This window comes from Canis aureus, chromosome 9 (assembly GCF_053574225.1).
Source record: "Canis aureus isolate CA01 chromosome 9, VMU_Caureus_v.1.0, whole genome shotgun sequence".
In the NCBI taxonomy this organism is placed as follows: domain Eukaryota; kingdom Metazoa; phylum Chordata; class Mammalia; order Carnivora; family Canidae; genus Canis; species Canis aureus.
Window position 1 is genome coordinate 17,221,574 of NC_135619.1, and position 12,648 is coordinate 17,234,221.

At 36.0% G+C, this 12,648-nt stretch overlaps 1 protein-coding gene across 2 annotated transcripts in view; it reads left to right on the forward strand.

Moving 5' to 3' along the window:
- PRORP (protein only RNase P catalytic subunit) overlaps positions 1 to 12,648 on the forward strand; it is a 123,867-nt gene that overhangs the window by 47,180 nt on the left and 64,039 nt on the right. For both annotated transcript variants that reach the window (XM_077909015.1, XM_077909016.1), the window contains exon 5: positions 2,390 to 2,497. In XM_077909015.1, the coding sequence (XP_077765141.1) occupies positions 2,390 to 2,497 (108 nt within the window). The remainder of the gene's footprint in view (positions 1 to 2,389; positions 2,498 to 12,648) is intronic.

Here is a 12,648-nt window from a genome sequence, read left to right on the forward strand (position 1 = left end):
TGCTTCTTGGGTCTGTAAGTTACATTTTTCACCAAATTTGGGGGAAATTTTGGCCTTTATTCAAGTATTTTTTTCTACTCTCTCTTTTTTATCCTCTTTCTAGACTGTAATTACCCATATGTTAGTCTGTTTGACATTATTGCACAGTAGGTTACTAAGGCTTTATCTTTTTTCTTTAAATTTTTTTTTCTTTAGATTGTGTAATTTCTATTGCTCTGTGATTCGTGTTCACTGATTCTTACTTCTGCCATCCCTAATCTGCTATTAGGTACATTTTGTGAATATTTTATTTCACACTTGTGCTTTGGGTTCTAGAATGTTCATTTTTATAGTTTACATTTTTCTGTTTTCCCTTCTTTGATTTCGTTAACTGTATTTTCCTTTAAACTCTTGGATATATTTAGATGAGCTACTTTAAAGTTCTTGCCTGATGACTTCAGCATCTAAACATTGGATTGATTTCTGTTTACTTCCTTTTTGTCTTGACCATGGGTCATATTTTCCTATTTCTTCTAATGTTTATTAATCTTTTTAAAATTTTTTATTTATTCATTTGAGAGAGAGAGAGAGAGCACATGATTGGGGGTGGAGAGTAGAGGCAGAGGGAGAGAGAGAAAAGCATACTCCCCATTGAACAGGTAGCTGGACACGGGGCTCCATCCCAAGAGTCAGAGGTCATGATCTGAGCTTAAGGCAGATGCTTAACCATCTGAGTCACCCAGGTGCTCCTGTTTATTAATCTTTTAACTGTATATTGGACATTGTGGGGAACACAATGGAAAGGCAAAAGATTATTTATCTTTTTCCAGAGGTTATTGATTTTTTGCTTTGCCAGGCTATAAAAAAGTTGGTTAGACTCTGACTTCAGACTGTCATCTCTGCAGTAGATAGTAACTGAAATCTCTGCTCAGATCTTTTAAGTCTTTCATCTGTTGCTTTTTTGCTGGGTCCACAGTGTCTTCTCCATGCATGTACAAATAGGAATTAGCCAAGGATTGGAGCAGAATTATGCAAATTTTTATGATTCCTTCCTTTGTAGCATCCCCTTTCTCACTTTCTAGCCTCTCTGACAGCCCTAAATGTGATCTTCTGATTTCTCAAACCAGTAAGTCTGCAGTTTTCTGCTTGATTTCTAGCTACCTCTGCCAACCATGCTAACTGGAGAGTACCCTTTGGGAAAAAGCCATAGACAGGCAAATTTTACCTGGTGCAGTTCCATTCTTTTTTCGTTATCCATAGGTTGATAACAAGCCACCCTAATGTAGTGGCTTTAAACAGAAACATTTATTATTTTTATTATTATCTCTCATGGTTCTTGAGTTTGACTAGACTCATTTGTGCAGCTCTTGCTTGGGTATTCAGCACAAATACCTTTAGCCCCCAAATGGGGGCGGAGGTCATCTTGAAGTCTTCTTTAATTCTCACGAGTCTGATGGTTGTTGCTGGCTGTTGGATGGGACTCAGTTGGACTATTAGGTAGAATATCTATACCTGGCTCCTGCCTGGACTTTTTAATGATGGTTGGGTTCTAACAGCAAACATCTGGGGAGGGAGAGCCAGATGGAAACTGTACAGCCTTTTATTACCTATCCTTGAAAGTCACGTAGAGTCACTTCTGCCACATTTGTTCATAGAGGCATTCACAGAGTAGAGCTCATATTCAAGTGGAGGGAAGTCAGCTCCACCTTTGGAGTGGGGGGACAGATCTCAAAGAATTTTCAGACATATTTTAAGACCACCACAGTGTCTTTCAAATTTTGCATTCTGTTGAATTTCTACCTGGCTTTTGGTCATTCTCTAGTACCTAGAGAATCTTTAAAAAATAATAAAATAAATAAATAAATCTCCCTGGCTTCAGAGCAGGATATAGAAACTTTGACATTTCATTTTCATCATGACTGCCATGTGAGTCAATTCAACAGGCAATAGCTGGTTACAGATCAAATGCAATAGCATGTGGAAGTACTCTATGAAGTGTAAAGTGCTATGAGGTTATAAAGTATATCAGATAATTACATACAATTGCATGTATTATTCTGGTCTTTTCAGATTTAATTTTTTTTGAAGATTTTATTTATTTATGCATGAGAGACATATACAGAGAGAGGCAGAGACACAGGCAGAGGGAGAAGCAGGCTCCACACAGGGAGCCCGACATGGGACTTGATCCCGGGTCTCTGAGATCACACCCTGGGCTGCAGGCGGCGCTAAACCGCTGTACAACCGGGGCTGCCCTCAGATTTCATTTTTAAAGTATTTTTGAGTTTGTATATTTTTAAGGGATAAATATTTTTATTTATCAGAACAATAATAAAAGTTACGGCAGTGTGTTTATAGTAAAGTCCTTGCTAAGTTCTTATTAATATTTTATCTGGCTTTTCTTTTTCAGGAACTTGAAAGATTTCAGAACTTTGTAAAATGCTGTCCTCCTTTTGATATCGTCATTGATGGGCTCAATGTTGCCAAAACATTTCCTAAAGCTCGTGAATCTCAAGTTGTAAGTATAATTTTATATTGTTATTCCAAATCTCTAGAAATATTTATTGTACTTATTTGTGATCTTCCTTGGATCTCTTAACTCCCCATTTTTCCTTCCTCTAAAAATAAACTCCTAAAGATGTCACAATAACTACTTTCTAAGATTCACTGTTTTCATCTTTGGCAAAGAAGTGACTATTATAGGCTGGCTAAGAGTGATTAAAAAGTCTACTGGGTGGCTCAGTTGGTTAAGCATCTGACTCTTGATTTCAACTCAGGTCCTGATCTCAGGGTCATGAGTTCAAGGTCTACATAGGGCTCTATGCTGGGTGTAAAGCCTTCCTAAAAAAAAAAAAAAAAAAAAATCCACATAATAAAGGGCCATCTCAACCCTTTTTCTTATATAATTTTTAATTAACCTTCTTCTACACCTCTCCTCTTTCTTTGAGGTTATTCCAACATTTCCCTGTGAGTCACATTCCTCTATTTGAAATTTATCAACATAAACTATCAAGAGACATTAATATTTTTGTTTTTTCCAAACATAGTATGCTCGTAAACGAATCTAAGCAGTTTTCAGTAAGGTAATCATTTGTTCTATCAATTTATAAATGTCTAGTAGTTTCTAGTAGGAATATCATTATTTTTTATAGCAGTAGTGAACAATGATTTTCCTTTTTATAAATTAGAATATTAGAATATTAGAAAAGTGAAAGTGGAGGAATTGTTTACAACACATGTGACAAAGAGCTAATTTTCTGACTGTAACATTGTCTCTTAATAAGCCTATAAGTAGAAGAGTGATTTAACTTTATTCATGATTATAGATATACAAATAAAATCCAGATTGGTAGACTTAAAAATTGATAGTATCCAGTATTTTGAATGGTTTGGAGAGGTAGGGAGAAGAGTATCAGTACAGTATTTTTGGGGGGTGATTTGACAATTTTGAATACTTAAAATGTTGAAATGTATGAACTGATACATTGAAACAAACACATAAAGTTACATTTTCAAGCATGTTTGTTAAGCATTATTTGTAAGCAGAAAAGTCTAATCAACCTAAAAGTATATCAGCCTAGGTCCATTTTATTTATTTTTTAATTTTAATTCCAGTATAGTTAACATACAGTGTTAAATTAGTTTCAAGTAGGGACGCCTGGGTGGCTTAGCGGTTGAGCTCCTTCCTGCCTTTGGCCCAGGGCATGATCCTGGAGTTCCAGGATCAAGTCCCACATCAGGCTCCCTGCATGGAGCCTGCTTCTCCCTCTGCCTGTGTCTCTGCCTCCCCCCGCCGCCCCACCCCGTATCTGTCTCTCATGAATAAATAAATAAAATCTTTAAAATAAATAAATAAATAAATGTATGTATCTATGTATGTATGTTTGTTAGATAAGTTTGTATATGCCCAGAAATTTTCTAGAAACTACTCATAAAAACTTAACAGTAATAAGCTTTTTGGAGGTGGAGATAGAGTATAAGAGAATGAGAGGATTTCAGTTTTTCATTTGTTTTTTTCAAATTTTCTTTCACAAGGAATATGTATTATTTTAAAATAAAAAGCAGTCTAGGATCAGGAAAAGAAAGAAGTGAAGAGGCATTCTTGGTAAATATTCTATAATAACTACGTAATACTTTGTATCTCATGGATATTTCACAACTCTAATCATTTCCCTGTTGATCAGCATATTAGATTGTTTCCAGTTTTTCAGAATGGTAAATAATGCTTGGAAGATCTCCATGCAGGTTTCAGATTATTTATTTAAAATAGATTCCCAGAAATAGAAGTCAAAGAGTATGGATATTTTAAGGTCTCACTACATATTGCCAAATTGCTTTCCAAAATAGTTGTAGCAAGGTATATTCTTACAAAGCTTCCAAATAGAAGTTCCTTAAAGGTTGCTTATTATATTATTGCCGCAACTGTTTAGCTACATTTGTGCAGAATCTATTAAATGGAAAGAACTGGACAATTTCCCCTTCCCCACCCCTGCATTTTTTAGATCAAACATTTAAAACATATGTTAACAAAACTAAATAGTCTAGAAAGGTAATATTCTTGAGTATCTTATCTGTCCTTTCTATTTCTGTGTGCCTTAAGCTTTTTCATCTTTGTGTGAAGAAGTTTCTGGATATCTTCTGTGGAATCACGCACAGATTATTTATGTTTTTCCCATGAATTCTCTGCATAAAAATTACAAATTCTTGGTCTTTTCCATTAATGGCTAATTATTACATATCCAACAGTGTTCTCTGTAAGTCAGCTCATAGATAAAGAAAGACCAATTTTACCTTCACTATTAAGGGAGTAGCACCTTGATTATATATCTTGATCTCAGAGCCTATAGCTTAGGAGTGACAGAGGTCAAGGAGCTAAAAATGTGGCTTATATATAATGTCAGCAGGAACTTGCCAGTTGCTATGTGGAGTTGAGACTTATTGGCAGTTGTCATTGCTAGGGTATGTGCAGCTTTAGCCATACGTATATAACGTGTCTATCTATCCACTCATCACCTCCATTGAGTTAGTTGTATTGGCAGCTCTATGTTGTTTAATATTAACCTTAATCTTAACTTTAGATATTTGTTGAAGGGTTTCTAACAATGCAGTAAAAGGTAGTGATAATTGACACATTTTTCAGAGTAAGGTTCAGAATTTTTAAACAAGGGGAGGTTGTTAAAAACTAATTTTTGTTGGGCAGCCCGGGTGGCTTAGCAGTTTAGCACTGCCTTCGGCCCAGGGTGTGATCCTGAAGACCCGGGATCAAGTCCCACGTCGGGCTCCCTGCATTTAGCCTGCTTCTCCCTCTGCCTGTGTCTCTGCCCCCCCACCCCCATGTCTGTCATGAATAAATAAATAAAATATTTATTAAAAAAACAAAAAACAAAAACCTGATTTTTGCTTTTTGAAAAGCTGTCACTCAGGCTGCAAACTTCTGTCTGCCAAAACCTTCCCATAGACATTCAAGTATATAAACTTACTTGGTAAATAAGAAAATATTGTTTACAACACATGTGACAAAAACAAAGTGGCATAATTCATTGAAAGAAAAAGCAATAATCAATGTGGAATACAGGTAATACCTCAGTATTCTTCAATCTGTCTTTGCTGTTGGTCCTAAAAGTGATATAAAAGTAAAGATGAAGAACACAAATTCTAAGGAAAATGGTATGTAATATAGCATCATGAGGATGTACAGAGCTGTTATGGCTTAAAGTGATTCGGAAGAGTGTTTAACTTAGATGTCAAGGTTTATATTTAAATGTTACTGTGATTCTGAAGAACGAATATGGTATGGGAAAGTAAGGGTTAATGTATGATTTTGTTCACGGAAAAAAACTTTTTTGCTTAAAAGTTATTACTAAATAAATATTTAATTTGTTTTATCTTACAGTTTCTGATGTCTTTACAGTTACAGATACAAGATATAGTAAATGAAAATGGAGTTTGTAAAGCCCCTGACTAGATTTCCCTTTGGGCATAGTTTAGTATCTTGACCAAGTCATACCTCAATTCTTTAATATCTGCATTGGTTTTCTTTTTCTTTTATTGAGATATAATTTATAAACCATAATAGACTTTTAAAGTGTACAGTCCAGGTGCGCCTGCGTGGCTTAGTGGGTTAAGCATCCGACTCTTAATCTCTGCGCAGGTCTTGACCTCAGAGTCATGAGTTCAGGCCTCACGGTAGGCTCTACCCTAGTTGTGGAGCCTACTTGAAAAAAAAGTAAACATAACTAAAAACTTAAAATGTATTTAAGTATACAGTCCAACTTGGCCTTTTGGCTAAGATAATGCATCAAGTGTACTATCCAATGGTTTTTAATATATTCCAAAAGTTTTGCAACCATTATCACTATCTAATTCCAGAATATTTTTATTCCCCCAAAGTAATAACTATACCCATTAGTAGACACTTCGAGTTCCTTCTTCCCCTTAGTCCCTTGGCAACTACTAATCTGCATTCTGTCTTCATGGATTTGCCTATTCTGGACATTTCATATTTTCACTTAGTATGATGTTTCCAAAGTTCATCTGTGTTATAACATGAATACCAATTTATTCCTTTTTATTGTAGAATAATATTCTTTTGTATAGATAGGCCACATTTTACTTATCCATTCATAGTTTGTGGACATTTGGGTTGTTTCCACTTTTTGGCTATTGAGAATAGTGTTGCTGGGAACATTTCACATACAGGCTTTTGTGTGGATATGTTTTCTTTCTATTTTTTTTAAGTTGTCTTCATTTAGACACTGAGGAATTACCTTCCTGAATGGCACCCCCAAGCATGAAGAATTATGCTTATGCTTATGTTTTCTTCTAAGAGTTCTATAAAATTTACTACTAACCTTGTAGATGTTTTTCAAATGTAAAGTGTAAATTATGCTTATGCTTATGTTTTCTTCTAAGAGTTCTATAAAATTTACTACTAACCTTGTAGATGTTTTTCAAGTGTAAAGTGTATCCTGCTTATAATATATATATATGTATATATATATATATATATATCCAGCTTATAACATATATAACATATATATGTATATATATAGCATATATATATATATATAGTTTCAAATTTTCAGAAGAAGGTTCTGGTTTGTATTTTTATTTTGTATTTTTGTTTGTATTTTTTATTTTGAAGAAGAGGGAAGGGTTCTGAATGACCAGCAGATTAATTAGATAGCCTCCATTTTGATAACAGTTAGAGCATCTTATCTGGGAATTACGATGTAGATTCAGTTACTGTTTACTGAACACCTATTCCATGACAGATACTTTTTTAAGATGTGAGGATATGTCTTTAGACCAATAAAAGGTAGGAATTGCTAGGAACATGATTCAACTAATGGTTATATTATCTAAACAAAACATTCGGGGTGCCTGGATGGCTCAGTCAGTTAAATGTCTGCCTTTGGCTCAGGCCATGATCCCAGCGTCCTGGGATCCAGCCCTGCATTGGGCTCCTTGCTCAGCGGGGAGCCTGCTTCTCCCTCTCCCTCTGACCACTGCTCCCCCTGCTTGTGCACTCTCTGTCTCTGTCAAATAAATAAATAAAATCTTTTTTAAAAATAAAGTAAAAATAAACAAGACATTCATAGTATATTGTGCATGTTGTTGTGTATTAACAGTCATTCTTGTATGTGATTCTTTTCTTAAAAATTTACTAAAAATGTCAGACTAGAGAATAACGTTTACTCAAAATACTTGGATAAGAATTTGTTTTAAATAGGTATTGCAAAACAGTTTTCATAACACTCATTTCTCCAGAATATGTTGTAACTTGGGAGAAACTAAATTTGACTAAATTTTAAATTTTGACTAACTTATTTTACTTATTTTTTAAAGATTTTATTTATTTATTCATGAGAAACACAGAGAGAGAGGCAGAGACACAGGCAGAGGGAGAAGCAGGCTCCATGCAGGAAGCCCGATGCAGGACTCTATCCTGGGACCCTAGGATCACACCCTGAGTCAAAGGGACACTCAACTGCTGAGCTACCCAGGTGTCCCAAATTTTGACTAATTTAAAGTGCCAAGTATGAACTCTTGTACCATTGAACCCTTGAGTCAGTCTTTATGTAGCATGTTCATGTTACTTGCTGTAAATTAGAGTATTTTGGATTTTCTTAGGTTGCATTTATTTTCTTTTAATTTAATAAACTTACCGTCTTAGAGCAGTTTTAGGTTCATGAATCTTTTTGTAAACAGCCATTCCCCAACAACATGCTGTTTTGACTCTTACAAATAATTCCAAGGAAAAGCATTGCACAGCCATTTGGGTAGAAATTAAATTGTATTTTTTAAAGCTTAAGTGAGTAGGTAATTAGCACCACCAGCTTCCTAATTGTTTAAGTCAAAAACCAAAGATTCAAGCCTCAATTGTTCTTTTTCACTAGCCCCACATCCAGTTGGCTGGCAAGTTTTATTAGTCATATCCCCCAAGTATCCCATAATCTTATTATTTTTTTCCATCTCCATTAAAATCATTTCTCACTTAAACTCTTATGTGGTTTCCTTCCTTTTTCACCCTTGTTCCAATGACTTTCACCTATACTTAGAATAAAATCCAAGTTCCTGATCATGGATTATGGTACCTTTCATCATCTGATCTTTCCCTCTCTTTCAGCCCCCTGTTTGTTTTTTTTCTCTCTTTCACTGAATTATGGACACTAGAATTTTTCCTATTCCTCAGATATACCAAACTTATTCCTGCCTCAAGATCTTTGTGCTTGCTATTCCTTCAACTTTTAATATTCTTTCTACATCATCAGCATCTCATAGGTCTTCCCTAGTTCTTCTAAAGTAATCCCAGTCTGCTCTCCTACCTTCTGCCTGTATCTTCAGTCACATCAACCTTATTTACTTTAGTGGTGGATTAAAAATGGCCACAGATTCTTTGTAGTTCATCTTATCAGGAGATGGAGTCTGTTTCCTCATCTCTTGAATCTGGGCTTGCTTAATGATTTGCTTTTATGAATAGAATGTGGCATAAGTGACATTATGGAAGTTCCAGGCAAGGAGTTCAAGGGGCCATGCAGCTATGCTGTCACTCTCTGGGAACCAGAGCCTTGTAAACAAGCCCGTGTTAGTCTCCTTGAGGATGAGATGCCACATGGAAAGAGAGGGAGAGGGAGAACGAGGACAACCATCCCAGCTAAGGCTCTGACATGTGAGTAAGGTCATCTGGAACCTGCCAACTGACAACACATGGATTGGCCTAACCAATACCATGTAGACCACAGGAACTATCTAGCCGAACCCAATCCAAATTGTCAACCCTTAGTACTGTGAGAAAATAACTGGTTATTTTAACCCAAGTTTTGGGGTAGTTAATTATACAGCAATAGTTAACTTATTAAATACCTTCATAACACTTCAGTGCATGTCTTGTTTACTTTATTAATCTCCATCAGAATATAAATGCCTTAAGATTGAAGATCTTGTGCAGCTTATTCACAGTTACATTCTCAGCACTAAGGAAAGGGCCTCGCACATAATAAATTGCCCAGTAGGTACCTAGTAAATGAATGAAAGAATGAACAAGTGGATATACAGTAAATTGTATAACTTGTCAGAAATAGCATCTATTTTTCAGGATTAATTCTAAAAGACTTCTTGAGTTTCAGTCTTTGTACCCTAGTCCACTTGCTAGTGTCACTTAACCTTCTCATGCCTTATGTAAAGATTAAATCGGGTAATTCTTAAAAAGCACTGATTGCAATACCTGGCATATAGTCCAATTAATTTAAACAGAAAAGAAAAAGAACTACCTTGTGAATCCATTTAGTTGTCTATGGCCTTAAGTTTTTTTTTTTTTTTTTAATTTATTTATTTATAGAGACACAGCTAGAGAGAGACACAGAGACACAGCTAGAGAGAGGCAGAGATACAGGCAGAGGGAGAAGCAGGCACCATGCAGGGAGCCTGATGTGGGACTCGATCCCGGGTCTCCAGGATCACGCCCTTGGCTGCAGGCAGCACTAAACCGCTGCGCCACCGCCACCGGGGCTGCCCTGGCCTTAAGTTTCTAGGAACAATAGCATGGTAGTTTTTTGTGATGTGTTTAGTCTCCTAATTTAAATAACTGACAATCTCCTCTTTTAATTTTTTTAGTTTGAGGGTCTTCATTTTTTTTTCAAGATTTTATTTATTTATTCATGAGAGACACACAGAGAGAGACAGAAACACAGGCAGAGGGAGAAGCAGGCTCCATGCAGGGAGCCCAATGTAGGACTCAATCTCCAGACTTGGGATCACACCCTGAGCCAAAGGTAGATGCTCAACCACTGAGCCACCCAGGCGTCCCAAGAGTTCTTTTTTTTTTTTTTTTTTTTTTTAACTGATGCTTAGATTCTAAACTTGAGTGTCTAAATTAATGGCTTACTTTTCTATAAAATAATTAAATAAGGAATATATTAACCATATAGAGAAAATAAAAGATTATTAGTATTAGGATATGTTATGCTGCAGTAATAAACCCCAAATTTGGGTGGCTTAAAACAAATTATTTCTTGTACATGCTACATGTTCATTGTGGATCCTCTGTGTCATCATCATTCTTGTCCCCCATGAGACTCAGAATAACTTTCTGAGATATTCCCAGTCACTGTGACAGAGGGAAAAGGGAAGGTGGTAGAGCACACACTGACTCATAAAGCATCTACTCAGATATGATACCTATCACTTCTCATAATTTATTAGCAGCTAATGCAAGCTATGCAGCTACACCTTAGTTCAGTAAGATAAGGGAGGCAATCCTACTACATGTACCCAGAAGGAGAAAGAGAATTAGTATTTTTGAACAGCTCTAATGACGGCCGTACTGGGGTTGGTGATGTCTTGTTTGGTATAATGGTCAAAGTCTAGCCCAGGAGCTAGAAATGAGTTTCAACATGACCATGCAAACTGTCTTTGCCTGGGTTCTTTTTTTTCGATGTCAGTTTCCTTCACCATGGTTTTATGTGGAAAGAACTAATGCGTTTGTTGATCATTTTTTCTAGAATGATCAGGTTGAAATTCTAAAGTCTCCATGACTCATAGTTTACACATACTTTCACAACTTTCATTTTTAAGATGGGTTTTTCTTTTGAGTCACCGAGTCATCATTAATAATTGGCAATGTGAGATTGCCTGGAGAAGACAGAGGCACTTTACTAACCTTTCATCTAAAAAACAAAAGGATATAGGGGATCCCTGGGTGGCTGAGCGGTTTAACGCCTGCCTTTGGCCCCAGCCCGGATTGAGTCCCACATGGGGCTCCCTGCATGGAGCCTGCTTCTCCCTCTGCTTGTGTCTCTGCCTCTCTCTGTCTCTCTCTCTGTCTGTCATGAATTAAAAAAAATAAAAAAATTTTAAAAAAAAGGATATAAAGTGGAAAGCTTCTTATCTCTAGTTTATCTCTGTCTCCACACACACACACACACACACACACACACACACAAACACACACACTCTCCTGCCCATAAGTCCTAGTGTCTTTGTTCCTTGCTCCTTTTGCAGCTTGCATTTTGGGCTTTCAGTTGTTCATAAGCTCCTTTAGTAGAGGGGGTATAGGGAAAAAGTACCTCATTTTAGATAATCTTACTAGCTGTTCAAAACTCTACTACCAATTTTTGTAGATAACTGAGAATTGGTTAAAATAGCTTCTGCAGAATGAAAATTTATAATGTAATTTAAAAGAATTACGACCAGAGATCAACATTGAATGCTTTCATTCTTATAGCATGCTTGGGGCATTGAATAGAAAGCAGTTTGATGGAAACACTGCAGAATTTGTTTTGATTACCATCTCTTAGTTGGTTTTACTACAGTGAGAGAAAAATGGAGACGTGGGTCTTAGCCATTAAAGGTCATTTGGCAGTAGCATTTACTTGGCAATGAGTTTTCTTTTTTTCCTGCCACCCAAGTTATTTTATTTCTTTCTGTTGATTTACATAACCTCTTACAAATGTTTCAATACCATAAAGAACCTAAGATACAGTAAACTATGCTTGGTGGCTTTTTTTGTGTGTGTATATATAAAATCTTGGGCATATTTTTTTTGCCCAAATTGTAGAAATACTGTGGAGTTTAACACCAACTGTGCTTGAAATTATCTTTTAATGATGTTAAAGTAGCAAAGAAACTCTTAAATACTTTACTGTGTTTGCAATGGCAAATGTTAGATTAAGTATTGAAGTATTTTTATTATACCTCTGCAACTTTTAAATACTTTTCTCCATATAATTTCTCCTCCTGCTTAAAGACTAGCTCTTAAGGTCTGGCTTTAGAGGTAGAAGGTCTTGTTCCTTGGTGTCAAAACAAGGATGTCGTGCTGCTACTGTTGCCTTCAAAGAACATGTACTACCCCCATGTTTGCTCTGAGAAGGTGTTTGAGTAATTTTTTTCTATATTGAAATCTAGAATCAAAAACTTGTCATTTTTCCCAGTTTACTTTCGTAAGTTTTATTGATTACTAATGATTGGAAATAAGTGATTGAAGATTATTTCTAAATATTTTCTTAATTTTAGTCAACTGGTTAACAAGTTTCTTTCCAGTGGAATTTAAGGAGTGGTTCTTGGGGCACCTATGTGGCACAGTCAGTTAAGCTACCGATTCTTAGTTTCAGCTCAGGTCAGGATCTCAGGGTAGTGAGATTGAGCTGAGCCCTGCTACAGGCACCATGC